Raw genomic sequence first — 25,471 nt, forward strand, 5'->3', positions numbered from 1 at the left:
TTTTTCTGGAAGTTATTTCCGGAATTGTTTCAGGAATTTTGCCAGGAACCGCTCCACAAATTTCTCCAGGAATTTCACTGAGAATTTTTTCAGGAACTCCTCTGAAACTTTACCAAGAACTACGCTGGGCTTTCTCCAGGGAATTATCTTCGCGAATTAATCAGAAGTCAGGAAACACTACTTTTTTTATTTTTTGGGCGTTAAAACAGAAAATTCATCCGAGAATTCTTTCCATGGACATTTCTAAAAATCATGAAACTTCGGGATTTTTTCTTGGGATTGGTTTGGAATGACCCAAGTATGTAATTACTTCGGTAATTTCTCTATGAATTTCTTTCGGGGTATCTTTCAGATTTTTTTATGATATTGCTTAGGATCGTTCAAGTAATTTCCGTAGTAAATCTCTTGGAGACTTTGGAAGTCCCTACAGAAATCTTCCATGATTTTTTTCTGTTAATTTATCCTGAAACTCCTTTGGAAGTTCCTTTAGGATTTACTCAGTGAACCATTCTAGGACATTTCAGGGCATGACGTTAGAAGTTCCTCTGGAGAATTACTCCAGAAGCTCTTCAGGGAATTATTCCCAATCTCATCCAGGAGTACTAGGTAGAAATCTCTCGAAATTTCTTGGAGAAACCGTGTAGAAAATCTCTGGAGCTATTCCCGGAGGAACTGCTTCAAATATCATAATATATTATATAATTACGTAATACTGCTGAGGTTCTTGTAGGAAGTCTAGAAAGAAATCTTCCTGCAGAAATCCGGAACGTTCAGAAGAATTTCTCGACAAAATACTGGATGAAATTCTGGAGGTACTCCTAGAGGAATTTCTAAACAAACTTTTAGAGGAACATTCGCAGGAAATCCTAGAGCAGAAATCCTTTCATAGGAACTCCTGGAGGAACTTCTGGATTAGCTTTCGAACTCCAGGGAAATCTTGAGGAGATTGTGAAGAAACTCCTTGCAGAACTTCCGGAAAAACCACTCGGAGAACTTCCGGAGGAAATCCCAGAGAAGCTTCCTAAGGAATTTTAGGAGAAACAACCATATGAATTTTAGGGGAATTTCAGAAGGAGCTCCTAAAAGCTTCCGAAGGAATTCCAGGAGAAACTTCCATAACTTTCATAAGATCTTCTAGTGGAACTTCCAGAGCAACTCCTTGCAGAACCTTTGGAGTGACTCCTGGGGAAACTTGCAGAAGAACTTCCGCAGGAACTCCGAGACGAACTTCCAAAAGATATCATAAAAAAACTTTCAGAAGAACTCCAGAACTGTAGAAACTTCTGGAGGGACTCGTGCAGGAACATCCGAAGGAACTTATGGTAGAAATTCTAGAGAAATTTCCCGAGGAACCCTAAGAAAAACTTCCGGAAGACCTACCAGGAGAGCTTCCGGAAGAACTCGTATTGCAACGTCCGGAGAAGCTTTCAGGGAAACTTCTACTGGAGCTTCTGGAGGAACTTCTAAAGGAGCTTGCAGAGAAACTTTCGGAAAACTAGTGCATTTTTCGGAGCAAATCTTGGTAGAACTTCTGGAAATAGTCCTAGAAGAACTTCTGAGGAAATCCTAGAGGAAATTCTGGAGAAACTCTTGTGGAACTTCCGGAGTAACTCCTTGGGAGGAACTTTTGAAGAGAATCTTCCGAAGGAACTCTTAAAAAGCTTGGTGAGGAACATTTAAGAGAACTAGAACTACAGGAACTCTACAATCTTCTGAAGAGACTCCAAAAAGGAGAATTTTTTAGAGGAACTCCTAGCAGAACTTCCGGAATGAACTTTTAAGGGAACTTCTGAAGGAACTCCAAGTGGATCTTCCTGGAATAACTCCAGGCGATTCTTCCAGAATACCTCATGGAGAATACATTTCCTTGGTGAACTTCCGGAGGAACTCCTAGGTAACTTCCGGAGTATTTCTTTGCCAAAAATTTCTGAAGGAACTTTTGGAGGTATTCTTAGAGGAACTTCCATAGGAACTTCTGGTGGAACCCCTAGAAGAACTACCATAAGAATTTTAGAAGAACTTCTGGAGGAACTCCTACACAAGCTTCGAAGAATTTCCAGGAGAAACTTCCAGAACTTTAAGTGAACCTTCCGGAGAACCCTAAGAAAAACGTCCGGAAGAACTCCTAGTGCAACGTCCGGAGGAACTTTCAGGGAAACTTCTACAGGAGCTTCTGGAGGAACTCCTAGAAGAGCTTACCGAGGAACTTTCGGAAGAGTTCGTAGTGGATTTTTCGGAGGAGATCTTGGTGGAACTTCTGCAAGTAGTCTTAGGAGAACTTCTGAAGGGGCTCCTAGAGGAGATTCTGGAGAAACTCTTGTGGAACTTCCGGAGTAACTCCTGGGGAGGAACTTCTGAAGAGAATCTTCCGAAGGAACTCTTTAAAAGATTGGTGAGGGACATTTAAGGGAACTTGCGGAGGAACTGAAGCTACAGGAACTCTAAAATTGGAGTAGCTTCTGGAGAAACTCCAAGAAGGAGATGTTTCTAGAGGAACTCCTAGCAGAGCTTCCGGAATGAACTTTTAAGGGAACTTCTGAAAGAACTCCAAGCGAAACTTCCTGCAATAACTTCCAGAATACCAGAGGATAAATTTCCAGAGTAACTCCTTGGTGAACTTTCGGAAAAACTCCTGGGTAACTTCCGGAGTATTTCGTCGCATAAATTTTTTTAATGAGTTTCTGGAGGTATTCCTAGAGGAACTCCTAGGGAAATTTCCGGAAGAACTCCTAAAGAAGCTTCCGGAGATATTCCTAGACGAACTTCCAGGAAAAATTCTTGAGAAACTTCCGAAAAAACTTCTAAAGGACTTGCAGGAAGAACTCCTAGAAGAATGTCTGGAAGATTCTAGAGCAAGTTTCGGGATAAAGCAGGAACACTGTCCTTGATTCGAGCAGAATCATGTCTCGGGATTCAAGTAGAATCAGATCTCGAGATTCGAGCAGAATCACGTCTCGAGATTCGAGCAGAATCACGTCTCGAAATTCGAGCAGAATCACGACTCGAGATTCGAGTAGAATCCCATCTCAGAATTTAGGTAGAATCCCGTCTCGGGATTCGAAGATAAACCCGTCTCAGGATTCTAAGACAATCCCGTGCAGGATTTCGAGCAGAATGCTGTCTCGGAATCCGATAGAATCCTCGGTAATTCGATAGGATCGAAATTCAAGTATGTAGAATTTCGTTTCGGAATCTAGTCCTAGATTCGAGCAGAATCACGTATTAAGATTCCAGTAGAACCTAGTCTCGGGATTCGAGTGTGATTCAACAATCTTGGTGTTCAAGTAGAATTCCGTCTCGAGATTTGAGATAAAGACGTGGATCATATCTGGGAATTCGAGTAGAATTATATATCTAAACAGAAGTAGAATCTTGTCATTGGATTCGGGTAGAATCCCAACTTAGGAATTGGAGACAACTCTTCTCTCGGAATTCATATACAATTACGTGTATGAATTCGAGTAAAATCTTGTTTCGAGTGGAATACCGTCCTTGATTCGAGCAGAATCACGTCTCGAGATTCGACTTGAATCCATTCTCAGGACTCAAGTAGAATCCCGTCTCATGATACAAGTAGAATTCCGTCTCAGGATTCAAGTAGAATCCCATCTCGAGGTTCGAAGACAATCCTGTGTAGGATGCAGAATGCTGTCTCGGGATCCAAAATAATCCTCGGTAACTCGATAGTCTCGGGATTCAAGTATGTAGAATTCCGTTTCGGAATCTAGTCCTAGATTCGAGCAGAATCACGTATTAAGATTCGAGTACCTAGTCTCTGGATTCGAGATGAACGCGTCTCGGGATTCGATTACAATCATTTCTCTGAATTCGAGTAGAATTACGCATCGAAAGAGAAGTAGAATCTTGTCATTGAATTCGGGTAGAATTCCATCTTAGGATTGAAGCAGATTCGAGCAGAATCACGTCTCTGGATTCGAGTAGAATCCATTCTCAGGATCTGAGGGCAATCCTGTCTCAGGGTTCAAGTTCACTTCCGTTACGGGATTTGCATAGCACCTCGTCACGATAGTCAAGTGCAGTGCTGTCCCGGGATCTCATATCGAGATTCGAGAAAAATGGTTTGAGATTCGAGTAGAATATCGTTTCGTTATTCGAGGCATATCCTGTATCGGGAAACGAGTAGTATTTCGTCCAAAATTTGTCTTGTGTTTGGAATAAAATTCCTTCTCGGGATTCGTGTAGAATCCCATTCGGAATACTTGAAGAGGTATCTCATGGGACTCGAGCAGAACTCCGACTCGGAATTCAAAGAGATAGCTGTATGTCTTTTAGGATTCAAGTAGCATTGTCCAAGGTATTCGATAAGAGTTCATTTAGAGATTAGTTTGGAGTCTCTTTCAAGATTCGAGTAGAATCATTCTTGAGAATCGAGTACAATTCCTTCTAGGATTCGAGCAGTATTGTTCTTGTGATTTAAATATCGTTCCTTGATTTAGTTTTATCGAGTAGAATTCGAACAGTCTAGCGAAGAATCTTCCTTCGGGGTAGCAAGGTAGCTTTAAAGATATGAGAAGGTTCCTTGTAGAGTCCCATCAGCAATCGAGGAGAATCCCGGATTCGAGTAATTTGAAGATGCCGGGAAACTTTTCTCCGGAAAGCTGGTAAAGCTTCTTTCGAGAACGCAGAAAACGGCCTCCGGTAAGATGGTAAAGCTTCTTCCGAGGAGCTGGAGAAGCTTCCTCCATGAAAACAATCTCGTCTCGAAATTCGAGTAGAATCCCGTCTCCAATGTCAGGCAGAATTCATTCTCAAGATTCAAGTAGAAGATTCGAGAAGCAATCATATCGGTGTAGTGAGTTGTCTTTCTCTCGGGACAATTCTTCACACAGTTCCGATAATAATTTTCATTTCAAAACCACTAATTTTCACTCGTTTTACAGAAACACGTTTATTTTCTCCAAAACACACCAACAAACTGCCTCCTGCTTTTCTTACCCAGAAAAAAACGGCCTACTCCGATCTGAATCAGTATCTTTCCTTCAACATCGAACAAATCCTTTAAATTTGAATTATATCTTATTCCTTGCCTTTCACTATCCCTACAATCGGGAATCGAGTAGTTTTCCGTCTCGGGCTTAGCATTCAATGACGGTTGAGGATTCAAATAGAATCCTGTCTACGGATTAGAGTAGAATCCCTTTTCGAGATTTGGGTATACCGGGTACCCCCGTTGGTTTGACCACATTTAATCTGAACACTTTTTAATCTGTACCCCGCTAATTTGTACATCGTTCAGATTAAAAATGGTTCAAACGTCATTTAGCTCATGAAACGGAGTGAAGTGAGATGGAACGCCATGGAACGGAACGCAGAATCAAAACAAAACAGCGAAAGAGGTACACGTTTCTAGGGTGACTAGATGTTCAAATTAAAAATGAACCCCGATGGTTTGCATGAGGTACCGTTCAAATTAACGGGGGTGCACGGTAATCTAGTCGGGGGACTCAATTAGAATTCGAGTAGAATCCCGTCTTGGTATTCGAGTAGAATCCCGTCTTGGTATTCGAGTAGAATCCTCACTCAGAATTCGAGTAGAATCCCATCTCAGAATTCGAGTAGTAGTAGACTTGTTTTGAGTATCGAGTAGAATTCCATCCTTAAATTCGAGTACAATCGTGTCTTGACATTCGAGCAGAATCCCATTTAGAGCTTCGATTAGAATTTATTTCTTGGTTTGAGTCAATCCTGTCTTGAATTCCGAGTATAATTTGTAAATGAAATTCAAACTAAACCTCGGAACAACCCTTCCATCAAACTGTCATTCAATATTGTGACAGTGCTGCCAGATTCGTCGCGTTGCATATGCAGATGAATCCTGATCTCTGATTTCTGGGTCATCCCCAGCTTCTGACGATCTTTCGATGTTTAATTTATGAGCGAAGTGATCTTTACCCCCGTCTCGATCCGATTCGATGCGACCAAGAATTTCAAAATTTCCAGATTAATGCTATGCACGACTGGTGTCCCCGTTCGACTATTCGACGACACATTCGAAGACTTCTGCGCTAGCTGGAGGAAGCTAACTGCGATATGCGTGCGTTGTGAGTGAGTAGAGCAGGGTGCCTTGGATCGGTGGGTGACAGGGAGGCGGAAGAAAAAGCAAGAGCAAGAGCAAATCATGGTGTGCTTAGGAGAGGACAGATAGCGCCTGGCGATTACCGCGACGCACGGACGGTCAATCGAAGCAGGCGACGAACACCACGCGCGCACAATACTGGTTTTCGATTTGGTCATCTAATTTGAATATTCAAATAAAAAATGAAGAGGTTTCAGATTAGGCCGAAGCCGAGCCAAGTGATGAAACTCAAACTCGACTTTGGAAGTGGAGTTTTGGGGACTGTTTTTCCTGGGGTTGTAAAAATCGACGATTTTTTTTCGAGGGGGTCATAAATATCCTACGCGATTGAAGAATAGAAAAAATCGCAGCTAATGATAATTAATGGAACCAGTTTTGGACTGTTTTTTTTTTCGGGGTGGTGAAGTTGCGAGAGGGAGGGAGATACAAAGTGGGGTCCAGTTATCAGTGCGAGCGAAGGAGAGACGGAAGAACGAGCGGAATGGCGACGCGGTGACATTCTAGATGGGACAACAATTGCGCATTTCTACTGTGATTGCGCGTTCCAGCGGAAGTCATTATCGCTTTCCTAGCGGAGAAAATGATCTATTTTACACGCCGATGCCCTCGAATTGATTGGGCAGCGAGCTTTGCATGGCCGGTCAAAGCAGGCTAGGGAGCGCCTCGGTTTTGATAAATGTCAAAGGCTCGTTTGAGTTGAGAGGAAAATCATTGCACATCAGTGCACTCTGGTGACTCACATCTTAGAAACAGCTCCAGCAGCTCAGAATCCATCTCCAATCCAAGTAGTCGGTAATCCGGTCGGGCTGCTTCGGGTCTCTGCTTCGCTATATTGTGACTACGTGTCAGAACGGCGTGTCGCGCTCTCTGTCAAGTGTCTCAAGTACGCACCAGCTATCAGAAAATCGTAAACAATGGATTCGATTTACATATGGCCGCGCATATGTCGGGTACCCGTATCACAACAATCGATCTGACACGACACTCATACACGCGCACACACAATCGGTTCACAATTATCACCCCCTTGTCAGCACACGCACGGCAGTGCAAACGAGGGACAGGTCACTCGTAAATTTGCCCGGCAATAATCGATTGCACCAGTTCCTTCTTCTTCTTCTTCACTCTGACTGCCACCGCTCCAGAATCTCCCGAAGAAACGTCAACCACTTGACGGAGATGGAGGGGAGAACTGTCAGAACATACGCACCTCGTCTTCGTCTTCGTTGAGAACCGCGCGCGCCACAAGTCGCTTTTTGTCTATTTCTATTCACGACCGATATTGGACTGAAACTGACACTCGGTTCAAACCAAGCAGACTCGCCGCGGCAGCAGTTTACAAGTTTGTCCCATACTCACACACATTATTGTTTTTTTTTCTTTTTCCTTTAGCGCAATATGTTGTGACTTTTTTTTCTATATTCGTGTCACAAGTGGAAGCGGCGGCAACGATGGCTACGATGCGAGCGAGCTGCTGGACTACTAACTGCCTACTCCAAACAACAAATGCTCGTCGTCGGAGTTGTCGGAATGGTCGTCGTCGTCATCGTCATAGTAGCAAACCAAGCGCGCCTACTACTGCTCCTCGTCGCTTTCTACGCCATACGGCATCGCGTACTGGGGCAGCAGCTGGCTAACCTTAACAAGTGTCAATTTTATGGCGTTTCCAGTTTGTTGCTGCTCATTGCCGATTGCATTGATTTCCAATTACGGCTTCGCGGTGGTTATGCACGTGACTTTTCACGCTTGATTAGGTCCACGGACGCTTCCTCGTCCTCCGTTCCAGTCAAATTAGTCGCAAGGATATCGTTCATCGGGCGCCTCTCGAGGGTCCAACGGGAGCGTGCTTATCCGGCGCCGGATCTCCAATTCGACGGAGTCGAAGATGTCGCCAAACTACCCAGGGGAAAGTTCTGACGCTGAAAAATCAACCAATTAGCGCTGGTGCGGTTTGCTGCAACGTTTTTTCACGGTTGAATAGTTCTTTCGCACCCACCGACGATGACGAACAATGCGAAGCAGTTGGAGTAGAAGCGAAGGAGGAAGGCGACCCGGAAAGTCGACGAGTTTGAGCACAAAAGGGGAGATAATGGATCGCTTTCATTATTTCCGCCCACTTTTCGGTGCGAAGTGTTGCATAAGGTTTCGAGGCTGGTTTAGGGAAAACGATGGCAACGGCAGTAATGATCGGCAGTTCACTGGAGAGGTAAGTAAGAAATGTGGAGTTTGCTTCTGAAGTCAGATTCAGGATCAAAGAACGAGAATGGAGGCGATTCAGGTAAGTGGTTCTGATGTATTATTCTGTCAATTCAGTCAAAGTCAGTCAGTCTGTCAATAAAATCATTCAATGATTCTGTCAATCAAGTTGATCGAAACTCAGTGGAAATATACTCTCTTTGACATTCGTCCTGGAGGAGTTCACCACATTCGAGTGGAAAGATAATAATCATGATTCGCGCAAATTTCATCTCCGAATTTGGATAAGTGTCCTCAGGACTCACTCGGAATTAGAGTATGCATCAAGACTCGAGAATCGAGTGTAATCTAACTAGAGATTCAAGTAGAATCGCTCTCAGGATTCGAGAATTCCTCTCAATATCCATCTTTTTAAATTAGAGTAGAATATTTCAAGTTGTGTGGAATTTTAAGCAGATTTCGAGCAGTTTTTTTTTTGTTTCATTAGCTCTAGAGATTCGAATAGAATCTAGTTTCTTGATTTCAGCGAAATTTAAATCTGTCATCCCGTCTCAGGATTTGAACAGGATTCCGTCACAGGACTTGCATCGAGCCGTTTACTGAATTTTAATTAGAGTTGAAAGCCATATCAATATTTAAATTTAATTCTGCCTAAGAATAAGAGCAGAAATTTATCACGAAATTAGAGTAGACCAGTATCGTAATTCAAGATAAATCCCATAAAGTGACTTATCTGGATTCGAATAGAATACCATATTTATATTGGAGAAGATTCTTAGTATTTCAATAGAATCCTGTCCCTAGATTCTAGGCTTTCTCGAAACTTGATGTGTATCACGTCGCGATATTTGTGGATAATCTTGTTTCATAATTCGAGTAGAATCCCGTCTCTATTTTGCAAATCGAGCAGATTCATGTGACTCGTTTGTAGTCGATTAAATATGTGAGATGTCACCCATATACTGCCATAGCAATCCAGTCACATAGAGTGACAACTGTCGAAAAACTCGAGTGACAGAGCCGTGTCGAGTGATTTTTTTTGGTCGACAGTTTTCCAGTCAAGTCATACAGATCGACTCGACTTTTAAAACAGGGCCCAAAGTCAACGATACTGTCAATCAAGTTGATCGGAACTCAGTGAAAATCATCTATTTCCGAGATTCGTTCTAGACGAGTTCACCACTTTCGATTAGAATCCATCTCGTGATTCGAGTAAATTTCATCTAAAGTTTTGAGGAGAATACCTTTCAATGTAAAAGAACTACTCACCTCTCAGCTTTGAAGAGCTATTCACTCTGGATTCTAGTGGGAATCAAGACTCGAAATTCAAGTGAAATCATACTCGAGTTTGGAGTAGAATCGCTCGCAGGATTCGAGAATTACGCTCAATATCCAAGTAGAAGCCTGAATGTTTCATAGGTGTGTAGATTATTGGTAGAATTCGAGCAGTTTTCTTTTCAATTCGCACTTGGAATACAAATAGGATCTACTCTTGATTTTGGAAAAAATTCCATCCTGACAGCCTGTCTCAGGATTTGAGCAGCATTCCGTCTCAAGTCCTGTATCGAGCAGATTGCTAAATTGCTCTATTTCGTAAATCGAGCAGATTCATGTGACTGTCTATCGATCAAAGTAAGCATGCATATTTCAGATGTCACCCGTCGACTTCCGTAGTTATTCAGTCAGTAACAACTGTCGATAAACTCGAGCGACTGGAGTCACAGTCGAGTCGTTTTTGATCGACTCGACTTATAAAATAGGGCCCCTAAACTTCAAAGTAGAACCCTTTTCTTGATAACCGAGTAATAACTCTCTTTTGTGTCCTCAGTATAATCCCTGTCTCGGATTACGAGTAGAATCCTTCTTTTAGGATTCTAGTAGTCTGTCTTTCTTGAGACTTGAGTTGAATCTGTTTCGTAATTCAGCTCATGGAACTCTTGGAATATCTTTTGACATTTGAATGGAATCCCATGGTAGGATTCCAGTAAAGTACCTTCTTGTGATTTAAGCAGAATTTTCCTCAACGAATTCGAGTAGAACCACGTTCTCTGGATTCAAAAAGAACCTTCGACTCTACATGAATCTTGTCACAACCCCTCTCTCAGACTGCAAGCTGAATCTTGTTTTGACATTCGATTAGAATATCTCTTGTGATTCGAGCAGAATTTCCCCTCTAGGGATTCGTGAATATCTCCTTTTCTTTACTATTAAGCATACGCATCTCGTAGGGATTCGAGCAGCGTCAGTCTCGGAATTCTAGAAGAATTCTGTTTCGAAATTCGAGTAGAATATTTTGAATTCCGCCTGGAGCCGAGTGGAAACCCGGCTCGGGATTCGAGTGGAGTCCAGATTCAAGTAGAATCTTCTAAGAGTTTGAGTTCCACTTTCGTCTCGAGAATAGCCTGTTTTTCTTGAGATTTGATTGGAATCCCTTCCGAAATTCAACTCTTGGAATATCTTTTGAGATTTGAATGGAATCCTATAGTAGGATTCCAGTTAAATACCGTCCTGTGATTTAAGCTTAATTTCTCTCGAGGGATTCGAGTGGAACCACGCTCTTGGGATTTGAAAAGAACACTTCTCTTTGGATTGGTCGAATCTTAATGCAATTCCTGAGCTGAACTCTTTTTTGACATTCGTTGAGATTATCTTTCTTCCCCTCTAGGGATTCGAGAATATCTACTTTTCTTTACATTTGAGTCGCATCTCGTCTTTATTGTTCCGGCTCGAAGTATTGAATGGAACCTGGCTCGAGATTCGAGTAGAATCTCGTTCAAAGATTCGAGTAGTGTTTATCCTCGGGAATCGAGTAGAATCTCATCTTGAAATTCCTTGAGATTCAAGTAGAATCTCCTCAGGGTTCAAGTAGAATCACTTCGGGATTCGTGAGAAATCCCATGTCGAGATTAGTGTAAAATCCCGTTTCAGTAATCGAGTAGAATCTAAAGATGTCGAGATTCGAGTAGCATATCGTCTCGGTACTCCATAAGAATGTCGTCTCTAAATTCGAATAGAATCCTGGGCCTGAACTCTAGTTGATTATCGTTTTGGGAATTCGAATAAAATTCCGGATCGGAGTTTCGAGCGGGATCTTGGCTCGGGATTCGAGTACCTTGTCGTCTGAAGATTCGAGTAGAAATACTCCTCGGGAAGCGAGCAGAATCCCGTCTCGAATTACGAGTAGAATCCTTTCGAGATTCAAGTAGAATTTTCTCAGGGTTCGAGTAAAATCCTTTCTCGAGAAATTTCGAAAAAAAAAAAATCGTTTTGAAAGTCAAGTGAATTTTCATTTCGGTAATGGAGTGGAATCCTAAGATCCTCTTTTTAAAATTCAAGTAGCATGTCTTCTCGGAATTCCATAAGAATTCCGTCTTGGGATTCAAGTTGAACCCTCTTTCGACGTTTCGAGATTCTAGCGGAATCCATATTTTGGTATTCAAATAAATCCCCCATTTCGGGATTCGAGCAGACTCTCGGCTCGAATTGAGTAGACTCTCGGCTCGGGAATCCTTTTCACGATATTAAAGTGGAATCTCTATCTCTGAATTCTAGTAGAATGTCGTCATTTAGCAGAGAATAGTGTAAAATCCTATCTCGAGATTTCAGCGAAATTTCGATTCAATCCAGTCTTACAATTCTTGCAAAATCCCTCGAAATTCGAGTAGAATTCCTTCGAGATTCAAGTAGAATCTCCTCAGGGTCCTAGTTTTACTCGTCAGGAATTCCATCTCGAAGTTCCAGCGGACTTCCAGTTGAATCCAGTCTTAGGATTCTAGTAGAACCTCATCACGGGTTTGGAACAAAATTCCATTTTGGTATTCAAGTGAAATTCCGTTTCGGTAATCGAGTAGAATCCCATGATCCATTGTTTGGAACTCGAGAAGCATTTCGTCTCGGAATTTCATGAGATTCTTGGGATTCAAGTTAAATTCAGGTTTTGCTATTCGAGTAAATCCCTTCTTTTGAGATAAGAGCAGAAACCCGTTTCGGAATACGTGAATAATCCCTGTCCCTGGTGTAGGGAATACACCTTTTTACATAGCCGATTTTACACATTTTACTGATCACGCTTTCCTTCGATTTTCAATCGAGTTAGACTAAATAATTAACACTTTCTTTATCATTATAAAAGCACGATTATTCTTCCCAAAATACATCAACAAACTGATTCCTCTTTTCCTTTCGAAAACCTATGCTTACTATGATCTGAATTGATTTAATTATCCGTACTGGTTAACTGGAACTGTGCTCACGAACATATTTTGTTTTAACTATACTCTGCTTCTAACCGTTCATAATCCCTACACCTGGATTCGACTAGAAATCTGTCTTGTGCTTCGAGTAGATTCCAATTTTGGGATTCGAGTAGAATTGAATTGTTTTCACGAGATTCAAGTAGAATCCCAACCTCAGCGAGTAGAATCCCGTCTTCAGGATTTGAGTACCTTCCCGTTTCGTGTTGGGTGTTTTGAAATTCGAGACATGCCATGTCCTTGAATTCGAGTAGAATCTCTTCTAGTGATTCAGGGGGAATAGAATTTCGTCTTGAAACTAAAGCACTAATAATCCGGTTTCAAGATTTCAATGACCTTCCTTTTCAAAATTGAGCAGACAGTCGTGTGGATTCCAATTTGGAACAGTAAAATAAGTCTTATAATCAATTAGGGCCGTGTCTCGTCATTCGAGCAGAATTTTTAAAAGAACTAGAGTAGAATTTGGTTATCAAATAGAAATAAATCAATTTCGTTAATTTTTCTCAAATTTTTTGAAGAAGCCTTCAGTTGTTTTCTGTAACTCTCGGCTATTTCATGTGTCCTTCGAATTATTAATTTCCACTGCAGAAATGTGAAGCTTCTGTCAACGTTCAATGATTTTGACCCATTTTGCATAATTTTAGCATACGTGCCCTTCGAAATTCTGCATAGCTAATCCAAACAATTCATGAACCGCAAATTTGATTTAGTTTTTTTATTACTATGCGCTTTGTTGAGGAAAAATTGAAAATGCAGAATATTTCACTCATAGAATTCTGATTGATAGTTTATTTTTGTTCAAATTAATATTTTTCACATATGCTTAAGATTTGTGGCATTACACGCTTGCTTTTCTTAATGGAATCCATTGCTATATTTTTGACAACACTGCTGTCAAATAGCAATAGATTGTTATGCGTCTTGCTGAAAGCATATTTCTGTGAAGTACTGGACTGTGTACTGTGTAGATCATGGTCTTACAATAGTTCGATCCTGGGAGGGAGAAACCAATACTAAATTTCTGTACGTCATAATGAGCCGAGATTTTGCTGGAACGAAATGTCACTTTGAGCCGGGTTCTTAAGCAATGGACAAACATGATAAAAGCGCGTAATTGATATAAACATAATTTTCGCATTTCATCAAAAGTACAAAAATCGAATGAGAATCAATTCGTGCACATTCAAAAGTAGAACGCCTATTCTTCTAATTGAAAACAAAGCATTAAAAAACGCATAAAAATTGAATGCATAGAAAACTTTGGCCCTTTTCCATGTTTGTCCGGAAAGATCGAAGGTACACAACAAAAGAAAACTAGCGATTTTCATCAAGCCTGTCTTGATTGTCGTTGGAAAGTTGGAGTTATCTCGCAGTTAGAAAACACGAAGTTCCATCGTGTGTAGTATCTGTGCCTCCCTCACAGGTTAGGTCATACTATTTCGGCTACTACATTTCTGGCAACACTGCTGTCAAGATGTCGATTACTTTGATACTTGCCGATGCGACATGAGTTTTCTATTTGCATTTGTGAGTGTTTTTCCGAAAGCGATATTGTCAATTTTACGGTCCTATTGTTTTATTTTCAATCACATATCAGTCAATTGTAAACTGAAATAATTTTCACTGCACAAACATTCAACAGTGACGCAGTCGCATCAAACACTGCAATGTTGCAATCAACAATGTAAAGAAAAAAGCGAAGGGTGTGTAGAAAACGTCTTCACCAGCGAAGAGCAACCAATTCATCCGTCTTCTGGCATTGATGGTCACTTGTCAAACGTCTTGTCAATCGATCCACCATGCATGCGCTCTCTGTCGCAACAATGTCAATCGCGGATCGCTGTCATCACTGCCCTGTACACATAAACCGCGATTGAACCGCGGGCGTCGGTTGTTCGGTTCTTATCTCCACCCGAACAACTCGTTGACGCAATTGAACAACTCCCGACACATTCCAGTTAATGACTTGCGCTTATCAATTAACTAACCACGACCAATCAAACTTTGGCCCCTTATCAAACACACAAACACACATAAGACAGATACGACTTCTGAATCTCAAATTCTGCTGGCCACGCTGCGCGCACGGACGGATCTAGTGAGCAGCGACGAGAACGATGAAAACTTTTTTCCCCCTGTACCGACCACCCGAAAAAAAAAACATCCTATCTAGGACACGCATTGCGATGACCTTTTGCCTCTTCTTCGGGGCTGCTACTAGGCAACCTGACCGAACCTACTTGGATTGTCTCAGCCAGAGTCAGCAGCAGCGTGTTATGTCAGAGCAAAAGTCCGCAAAAGAGCAGCGCATCGCCATCGCCGCCGCCTTCTACGTCAAAAAACAGCTGACTTGAGTTTGGCCTGCTTTTTTCGTTTCTCTCCGGGTCGAAAAAAAAAACGAAGTGAAAGAAAACTTGTGCAAGGGGACGAGGAAGAGATATAAATGAGGTTAGTGAGGGAGGAGACACGTGCAAGGGATACCCTATCCAGTGTGGCAGCAGTAATTGAGTGCGGAGCAAAACACAGTGCGGTGGCACGTGTTCGAAGCGCACACAAACTGTGAGTGACCTCGGTGCTTTCCGTCAGGGGTTGTGTGAGTGTGAGTAAAGCTCTCGTCGTGTGTTTCTCAGTGAGAAGTTAGAATGGACAGGAGGACACGTTGGCAGAAAGTGGATGACTTCAGAGGGATGCGCGATGTGTGGGAGTTTGACAAGGGTGTGGTGGAACGCCTGCACTAACCAGGAGCGGGGGCGTATGGGGTTCTGAGGTGAGCTACCAGTGATTGGTGTTCTGCAGGTGTGGAACCCACGCGCGCTCACGCTCTCTCACTTGGTAATGGAGAGTATGAGTGTCCACCTAGCAGTGCTGATCGCTTTCTGGTAGGTTATATGTGGTGATATGTGTACTGAATAAATGCCGCAATCAATGAATTATACAGATGGTTTCAATTGTGACGCAAGTGAATGAGAAAGAGAGAGAGAGAGTGCACGATGGGGACGAGAGAGGGCGGAGATGGATGATGGTCGACCCCGGGACATCATCAGCCGCAGACCCGGGAGGGGCAGCCTTGTCACTGTTTTTGAGTTTTTTGAATCGTTGAAAAGCGATTGTTTGTTTGAAATTCCGGAACTAGCAAGCCTCGACGACGATGGTTGCGCTTATCGCAAGGGGTCGAACTACACGTTCCGTTATCGATTGATGTCGCGCCACACAGCCTACTGCGAACGAACGGGAGGCGCAGGGAATCACTGGGTGCGTATGACGAGCACACGCAAAACGAGCGAAAAAACTGCCCACGTCGACAACTTTTGGACGCACTCTGTTAGGCACTGTTCTGTCCAGGGTTTCCTGGGCCTTGGAAGCCTCACGGTGGCCAAGGAATCACTTCTCCGTTCCACTGCGGCACACTACACACTGGCCGGAGTTGCGCTCTTCTTACACTATTCTAGTCGGGTCGATTCGAGGTGATTCGGACACGGTCCGTGCTGCGGTGTTTTGATGATGTGACCGATGGAGAGGAAGAATGGCACTTTTTGACGACGACGACGCGTTGTCGCAGTAGTTTTCGGTCGAACACGCGAACACTACAGCGAGATGAAGGATTGATTGCGATAAACACTAACCAAGAGCACTGACTGCGAACCGCGAATTACGTGTATCGATAGTTGTTCCGAGGGATGACGACGATTGAAGATGTTTGGCTGATCGGAAACAAGACATGTGTGAGAAGACAAGTGGCGAACTCAACGCACACGCGGGGACCACAGGCTCAGGACACTCTCTACTGGTGTGTAGTGTCACCTCACTGGGTTGAGACGAATTCCTGTATTGCTGGTCGAAAACTGGAAACGTTTCTCCTCCGTCGTCGCCACCGGACACCAGCAAGCAGGATGGTGTGTGACATTCACGAGCAACCCTAGCCGCGCACACAGTGGTTGGGCACTCAGCGAGTGGCACACTGCGCTACTGGAGAGCTCCATGCTCGCGAGGCACTCACTCTCACTCTTGAAGGAAGGTCTCTAGGTCGAAGTATGTCACGCTGAACCAGCGTTACTCAGATGTTGCGAAGCAACTAAAGAAATTGTGTCAGCTGTGACGCTTGTTTTTAGCGTGTTCGATGGAACCTGTGTCGCATCAGCTGGAGAGGCACCGTGTCGCAACGCAGACACCGAGCGGACTCGCCTCTCCAGCTTACACTTTCTCTCTCTACGGATGTTGTTTATGTAATGGTATGCAGCAGCAGCAGTAGTTAAACCATGGCCTACTCAGGTGGAACTCACCGAGTTGTCATAATCTGGTGGGGATTTTTTTTTATTGTTACACAACACAGCAGCCATCGTCGCCATCTCCGCCACCGTCGCTGGCCATTTCAGTAGGGAGACTGCGAAAACCCATGGAATCACTGCACCAGTAACAACAAACAGCCGCCCTGTGAGCTCTCTCTCTCTGTCTCTCTGTCATCCACCGATACAGCGATGTGGTCGTGCGCGCCCGGGCGAAACATTTGCATACCTACCACTCAACGGGGGCGAGAAGTCGTAAAAAGTAATATCACAACTTTCGGTCGAGTGGTGTCCATCCAATTATGCGACATCAAAGCGAAACGTTGGGAAGATTCCTTCGCTTTGACTAGGCAAACCTGAAAAATGGGCAGTCAAGGTCCGATGACAACGCGAGAAACGAGTTTTCGTCGCCTACTATGTTCACCGAAAACACAGAAACTGTCAAAACTCGACGCTTCCGCGTTTGTCCACGGGACCAGCGAATGGGCAGCTGATAGCCGCTTCGGATTGGATTCTTTGAGGCACGTTTGACCGCTTTGGCAAATGACCAACTTTCGGGTGGACCCCAGAAGTTCTACGTGCGGTTGCGTCACTCTCTGCGCTAACTACCGCTGCAAGTAAGTTTCGCTGTAAGAACCATAAAAGCCAGTACAGGACGTCACCGACGAAGGTAAGTACATCTGTCAATCTGTCATACATCTGTCAAACTGCGTTATCGCATACTAGATGATAGAGTTTGCACCCTAGCTCTCAGGATTGATAAGAAAAATCCACAGCGCTGCAGAGAGGATTATTGTCAGCCGATTTTTTTTCGGCAACAATGACATTACGCGTTCCAAAAGTAGGCACTTGCAAGTGGTTCGCGGCTCATGGGCTCGCCGAGCATTGCGGAGCGGAGAACAAACTTGAGGAAGTTGGGGAAAGCGACGACGACGACGACGGTAATCAACACATCAGTCACATTGACATTGGGGTAGATCGTTAAGCTGCTGCGACACGGAGGATATAAGAAGAAATAATAATTCGGCTTGTGCTTGAGCCGGTTGCCATTGAAATCTGGTGTGCTTAATTTGGTGAGGAGGTTTTAGGAGTCGAATGGAACGGTCAATTTGTTGCAGGGTCTTAGTTGCGAAGAACCGGTTTTTGCTGGGTTGCACTCTGTGGAGGCTGTATGCGATGCAAAAACGAAGCGCAGCTCGGTGACGCAATTGGGATGGTCTTCTTTGATTAGATCCTGGGCAGATTTTGAGATGATTGTTCATCATTTGCTTTACGAAATATTTGGTAACTCGAATAATCTTGATTTTTTACTTGAATTTCGAATCTTCTCGAATACATAATCTTTTCTAAATCCCGGAAAAATCTACATGAACCATGGTTCCTGCAGAAGAGTGATTCTACTCGAATCCAGAGAAGAATTTTACTAAAATTCGGAGAAGAACTCTACTCGAATCCAGACTATTCAAGAGAAATCCTCTTCTTGAATTCCAAATTGGAGTCAAGTTAAAACCGGGGTGGGATTCTACTCGAATTCCGCAAGGGGGCTCTACTCAAATCCCGCAAGGAGATTCAACTCGAATCCTGCAGGGGGATTCTACTCGAATCCCGCAGGGGAATTCCACTCGATTCCCGCAAGGGGATTTGACTTGAATTCCGCAAGGGGGCTCTACTCGAATCCCGCAGGGGGATTCTTCTCGAATCCCGCTGAAGGATTCTACTCCACTTCTGCAAGGGGATTCTACTTGACTTCCGCAGGGGGATTCTACTCGAATCCCGCAGGGGGATTCTACTCGAATCCCGCAGGGGGATTCTACTCGAATCCCGCAGGGGGATTCTACTCGAATCCCGCAGGGGGATTCTACTCGAATCCCGCAGGGGGATTCTACTCGAATCCCGCAGGGGGATTCTACTCGAATCCCGCAGGGGGATTCTACTCGAATCCCGCAGGGGGATTCTACTCGAATCCCGCAGGGGGATTCTACTCGAATCCCGCAGGGGGATTCTACTCGAATCCCGCAGGGGGATTCTACTCGAATCCCGCAGGGGGATTCTACTCGAATCCCGCAGGGGGATTCTACTCGAATCCCGCAGGGGGATTCTACTCGAATCCCGCAGGGGGATTCTACTCGAATCCCGCAGGGGGATTCTACTCGAATCCCGCAGGGGGATTCTACTCGAATCCCGCAGGGGGATTCTACTCGAATCCCGCAGGGGGATTCTACTCGAATCCCGCAGGGGGATTCTACTCGAATCCGCAGGGGGATTCTACTCGAATCCCTCAGGGGGATTCTTCTCGAATCCCGCAGAGGGATTCTTCTCGAATACCGCAGGGGGATTCTTCTCGAATCCCGCAGGGGGATTTTGCTCGAATCCCGCAGGGGGATTCTACTCGAATCCCTCAGGGGGATTCTTCTCGAATCCCGCAGAGGGATTGAATCCCTCAGGGGGATTCTTCTCGAATCCCGCAGAGGGATTCTTCTCGAAACCCGCAGGGAGATTTTCTCGAATCCCGAAAGGGGGATTCTTCTCGAATCTCGCAGGGGGATTCTTCTCGAATCTCGCAGGGGGATTCTTCTCGAATCCCGCAGGGGGATTCTATTCGAATCCCGCAGGGGGATTCTACTCAAATCCCGCAGGGGGATTCTACTCGAATCCCGCAGGGGGATTCTGCTCGAATCTCGCAGGGGGATTCTACTCGAATCCCGCAGGCGGATTCTACTCGAATCCCGCAGGGGGATTCTACTCGAATCCAGCAGGGGGATTCTTCTCGAATCCCGTAGAAGGATTTTTTTCGAATCCCGCAGGGGAATTCTACTCGAATCCCTCAGGGGGATTCTCCTCGAATCCCGCAGAGGGATTCTTCTCGAATCCCGAGAGGGGGATTCTACTCGAATCCCGCAGGGGGATTCTACTCGAATTCCGCAGGGGGATTCTCCTCGAATCCCGCAGAGGGATTCTTCTCGAATCCCGCAGGGGGATTCTACTCGAATTCCGCAGGGGGATTCTTCTCGAATCCCGCAGGGGGATTCTTCTCGAATCCCGCAGGGGGATTCTTCTCGAATCCCACAGGGGGATTCTACTCGAATCCCGCAGGGGGATTCTTCTCGAATCCCACAGGGGGATTCTACTCGAATCCCGCAGGGGGATTCTGCTCGAACCCCGCAGGAGGAATCTACTCGAATACCGCAGGGGGATTCTACTCGAATCCCGCAGTGGGATTTTTCTCGAATTCCGCAGGGGGATTCTACTCGAATCCCGCAGAACGGTTCTACTCGAATCCCGCAGGGGGATTCTACTTGAATCCGGCACGAAGATTCAACTCGAATCCCGCAGGGGGATTCTACTCGAATCCCGAGACAGGATTCAGTTTGAATCATTAGACGGGATTCTGCTCCTATGCCCAGACGGGTTTCAGCTAAAATCCCGAGACGGGATTCTACTCGAATTCCAAGACGAGATTCTACTCGAATCCCGAGACGGGACTCTACTCAAATCCCGAGACGGGACTCTACTCGAATCCCGAGACGGGACTCTTCTCGAATCCTGAGACAAGGTTCTGATCCTATCCGGAAACGGGATTCAGCTCTAATCCCGAAACGGGTTTCTGCTCGAATCTTGAGATGGTATTCTTTTCTAATCCCAAGACGGGATTCTCTCCAAATCCCGAGACGGGATTCTACTTGAATCCTGCCAGTGGATTCTACTTGAACCCAGCCAGGGTGATTTTACTTGTATCCAGCCAGGGAAATTCTGCTCTCATCGAGCATGGGAGATTCTACTCGAATTCCGCAAGGGGATTCTATTAAAATCCCGGAAGGCTTCTATTCGAATCCCGCAAGGTGGAGTCCACTCGAATTCCGCCAGTGACATTCTACTCGAATCCCGCCAGGGGGATTCTGTTCGATTCCTGATAGGATTACAATGTTAGAATTCGGACTAGAGAATTGAAATGTATTCAATTAAACTGATTTTTGATCAATCGACCCTTTTGGGCTCTCAATCCTTTTGAGTCCATCAATAAAATTTGTTCAAACGCATAAAATCAACAAAGATTCGATTTCGTCATCCTCTGTCACAGTTTCCATGAGAGTCTAACGTCATCGCCGAGACTACATCGAAGCAATCCAGTAAGTTGTCACCGCCGCGTCATTTCGTCGTCCGCGACTTGGATACTGCACCGCCGTAGTTCACTGATTGGTGAGCGCACGGCAATAAAACGGAGCCTACTGAGATTGTGCCACTCCAGGTCGAACAAATCGTCACTCTCGGGGCGTTACCTAATCATCGATTGGTGGGTTGTAAGTTGTGCGATCGCGCTTGTATGTATTTTCGTAGTTGGCACATCTGGCAACCCTTCATGGGCCAATTGAAAACAATTGAATAGCTCACGGTGGTGTCATTTTACCGACTGGTTTGTTTGATCGACAACCACGAGAACGAGACACAGGAAATGTTTCATACCGTTTTTATTGGAAGATTGTGCTCAGTCAGTTTGCGGGAAGGCGCGAGAGGTTATGTTATGATTTGCGGCTGGAATCACCATCGCCGAACCAAAGACTTAATGAAGTCGTAGTAGTCGTGTTCAAAATGGGTACCACTTCTAGTACTACATTTAGTGCCTCGTTACTACGCTCGATACTCAAAACGGTACTAAAATTATGTATAATTGCAAATGACATAAACGTCACATTTTAGTCTTTGATCGAACCATTGCGGCAGGAACGGGAGACCGATGAAGAAAGGAGAGCGTGGGGAAACATTTAATTTTACGACCGACATGCATTGCACACAACAGTGTGTTATCAAAGTTGGCTGCGGGAATATGCTCGCTCGTAATGCGGGAACACGAAGGGTAAAACCCGCGTTGACAGCGCGTTGTTTTTGTTTGTCACCAAGCGGTAAGAAGTTTGACGTTTCTGACGTCTATAGAGCTTAGTGACATTTGAACACACGTAGACTAGCATACGCTCGTCATACACAGTTTGTTTTTTGTTTTCCTCAAAGAAACTTGCACACGCTTCCCAGACTCACCAAAATGCATATGGAAGTATTACCCAATTTGAAAAATTTAAACCCGTTTTCTAAGTGTTTTTCGAGACTGAGTGCATATTGTTTTCCTCTAAGGTTCACAACTACATCTACACTAGGGTACCCATACCATTGGGCGTGAAAACCACTATAGGCGTCGAACGAGCGTGACGACCGGGCTGTGATTTGATAGGCGATCTATAAATTGGGCCATGGGCTGCAATTATTGGCCAACTGCGATCGGATTTCGAACAGCGAAAGAAAATTTCAACAATCCGAAGAGCGCGATAACAGTTTTATGGACTAGAATGGTGATTGTTTTCCTGGTGGTTTTTTACTTCTTTCACTCGGTGCACAGAAGCCGATTACCCGACTGCTTGGATGTTCGTGCGGGGCGATGCCGAGGGAGGACGTGCGACGGAGAATGATGACGCTGGACAGTGCACGACAATGGCGCTGCTGATTAGAAAAGTGTAGCGACAATGTGTATGAGTATGTGAGTGTGTTTGCGTCGTGGTTTGTGTCGTTCCAATTGGAGTGACTTTTTGTTTGTTGATGCTATCTGATGATAAACTGCGGTAGGAATTATGGAGCAAAAACGAAGCGTGACAAATAGAGGGGCTTCTGCGTGCTGCAATCATAAACAGGAAAGATGCGGACGTAATGGTCCATTGTCAATTGAATACGAGGAACCATATTGATAAAAAAACAACTAATGGACGATGACTGTAATCATCCGTTAAATGGAGTTATCGTTTTTCGACGACAAGTAACCTCCATCACTGAAACGATATAAAGTTTATCGTTTACACGTAAAATCGATTCATTTTGTACTGAGCTACTAGATCTCTTCCATCAACCGAAGCCGCGGAATGCCTAATGCAATCAACTAAAATTTATTTAGGCCGATCCTGGGTGAGCCGGCTGAATTATGGATTGAGGCCACCACCATTCTTCATGGGCTCATCTCGGTCTCGGATACCGGGTTGGCGCTTGGCAGAACCCTTTTGCCTGTACATTTACCATAACCTAGCCTAAAAATGCTGCTGTAACAACAGTGTACCAGTGTGTCATTCCGGCGTTGTTCGTTCCGCTGATGCGAAGAATAAGCGGAGGCCAGGGCGGTAGGACAGGTAATCCAATAAATTGGCTTCTGTAATTAAAAGTGGCGTGGCGGCTTCCCGGATAAAAAAGTACCATTCAGTGAATGGAAAAAAATATCATCTGCTGAATTTTGTGACCAGAACATATCAATGTTTGTATTGATACGATGCTTAACAACCCATACGTTTTATTGTAAAAACAACAGAGGGGGTTGTGTACAAGCCACGACCACATGACGTTAACTACGTCAAGTGATTTTCTGCATTAGAATTTTAGTCGATTGTCATAGTTGCAGCCACTCTTTGGTTCAAACTCTAACATAATATCGTGACGGTTGCAACATTTTAGATTTTAAATTGACACTCAGTATATTGCCGTAAGACGTAGTTAACGTCAAAAGAAGAATGAGCAAAGCAGCAGAAGTCGGTCTGTTTTTATAGTGCACTTTCCAACCCAAAAGAATCGTAGAAGACAATTTGAACGTCTTTGGTTGCGTAAGAAAGGGGTCGACATTTTCCCAATTTTCGACAGTATATCGTCAAGAATCAAAAGTTTTCTTAATTTGAGTAAAATGTTGCATAAATTTCCGACCGATTGGTGGGAAAATATTGGAAATCTACCGATAAATGGCTGAGTTACTAGTATTCAAAATCTTACATAATTTCGTGACTGTCGCAACATTTTAGATTTTCAATTGACACCCAGTATATTGCCGTAAGACGCATTTAACGTGAAAAATCTCAAAAACCATACAGAGAATTGTTTGAAAAAGTATATTACACTGTAATTGTATTGTTAATGTTTTGAATAGTACTGTTACCATAAGATATATCGTTTCTGTATAGTATTTATCATCCGGGTTGCCATTCTACGTGAAGAGTGACAGACAACCGTTGGTTGTCGTTCTAGGCACCAGAGATGGTGGCGTTGAAAGGTGCGAAGACGGTACCGCTAACGTGGCCCCGTGGTTTGGCTTTTTCCGGGAAGCCGCCGCCGTGCGCGATATGCCATGTATAGGCTTGACTCTGACGGACAGCTCGACTTGGCACGTTAGTTGGTGGCCGACTGTGGCTAACCCGGTAACCTCAATGAGATTATTATGGGTGTTCTGTTTTTTTCTTTTTTCCTGCAGGAATGGAATGCTCCAGAGGAGGGTTTTTGAGGGAAATGCAGAGAAAAGGGTTTTTGGGCTTAAAATTTTTGTTTTAAATGGCTTGAAAACGATCCAGAATTTGACAACGATTACTTTCTGAAATAAAAGCAACATGATTCTCAATTAGAGCGCTTAATTTGAAGGTGTTTCTTGAAACGATCTGATCTAATTGTTTAAATGTCAGTTGTGAACAATTCGATTTTGATTTGGGTTGGATATGGATTGGATTTGGATTGGATTTGGATTGGATTTGGATTGGATTTGGATTGGATTTGGATTGGATTTGGATTGGAATTGAAATCTGTCTCGAGATTTGAGTTCAATCTCATTTGCAGATGATTGAAGAAACCTCTTAGAAATTCGTTCGAATCACTACCCTGATTTGTCAAGATATTCCATTAGAAATTCCCACGAATTTGTCTCAAATATAGTCAGAACTTCAGAACTTCTAACTAATTTCCCAAAGAGATTCAAACGAATCTCTCATAGAAACTTCATTGATTCTTTCTCAAAAAAAATAAAAATACTTGCAAATCATTCTTAGAAATTCACAAAAATTATTCTCAGAAATACTCGCGAAGTCATACACCAATTGCTCACGAATCTATCTTAGAAATTCTTCTGAATATCTCTGAACTTTTCTCACCGATTGCTCTCAGAAATTAGTTACAATCTATGAAAACTTATTAACCATCATATGTTCTGAAAAATCTTCAGGAATTGTTCACAAAAATTCAATCAATTTTTCACGATTTTTCAATCCAGACATTCTCACGAATATTATCACCACTTAATCACAGAAATTTTGCAAATTTCTTACAGAAATTTCAAAAAATTCTCAAAGAAAATAGCACAAATTTTTTTTCTCCAAAAACTTTACCAATTCATCTCGAAATTATAAAATTTGCTCTAGAAATGATCACAAATAGGGTCATTTTTTTCCGCTTAAATAACGGCTACATCATATTTAAACTTAACTTTAAAAAATAGGTTCAAATTTAAACGTTGACACTTTTGATCCTGTTTGACATTCACTTAGTCGACAAGAACGCCACAGGTGCTCATTTGTTAACACTGGGTTTGTTCCTGTCTGACATTTCGGAGGAGACACGCAAAAAAAAATACACCCAAAATTTGAATTTAAACCAAGGGGTGTGACGAAATTAAAAAAAATCAGGAAAAAATGTATTTGGTCTTAAACCAACGAAAAGCATACACAAATTGAGTAAACTTGTGTTTCTGGCCCAGATAGCCGTAGTGGTAAACGCGCAGCTATTCAGCATGACCAAGCTGAGGGTCGTGGGTTCGAATCCCACCGGTCGAGGATCTTTTCGGCTTGGAAATTTTCTCGACTTCC

General features: G+C 43.7%; 1 protein-coding gene across 9 annotated transcripts in view; it reads right to left on the reverse strand.

Moving 5' to 3' along the window:
- Positions 1-25,471, reverse strand: part of LOC5565754 (RNA-binding protein Nova-1) — a 208,418-nt gene that overhangs the window by 146,351 nt on the left and 36,596 nt on the right. The window contains exons 1-2 of one of the 9 annotated variants that reach the window (XM_021838075.1): positions 16,170-16,411; positions 6,838-6,991 (exon numbers count right to left, since the gene is read on the reverse strand). The exons of 4 other annotated variants lie outside the window; for them this stretch is intronic. In XM_021838075.1, the coding sequence (XP_021693767.1) occupies positions 6,838-6,839 (2 nt within the window). In that variant the 5' untranslated portion in view covers positions 6,840-6,991; positions 16,170-16,411. Of the gene's footprint in view, positions 1-6,837; positions 7,926-15,985; positions 16,412-25,471 lie in introns of those variants that run through there. 4 more of the 9 variants (XM_021838074.1, XM_021838076.1, XM_021838084.1 and 1 more) reach the window with 4 other exon arrangements.

The sequence above is a fragment of the Aedes aegypti genome, chromosome 1 (assembly GCF_002204515.2).
Source record: "Aedes aegypti strain LVP_AGWG chromosome 1, AaegL5.0 Primary Assembly, whole genome shotgun sequence".
Lineage (NCBI taxonomy): Eukaryota > Metazoa > Arthropoda > Insecta > Diptera > Culicidae > Aedes > Aedes aegypti.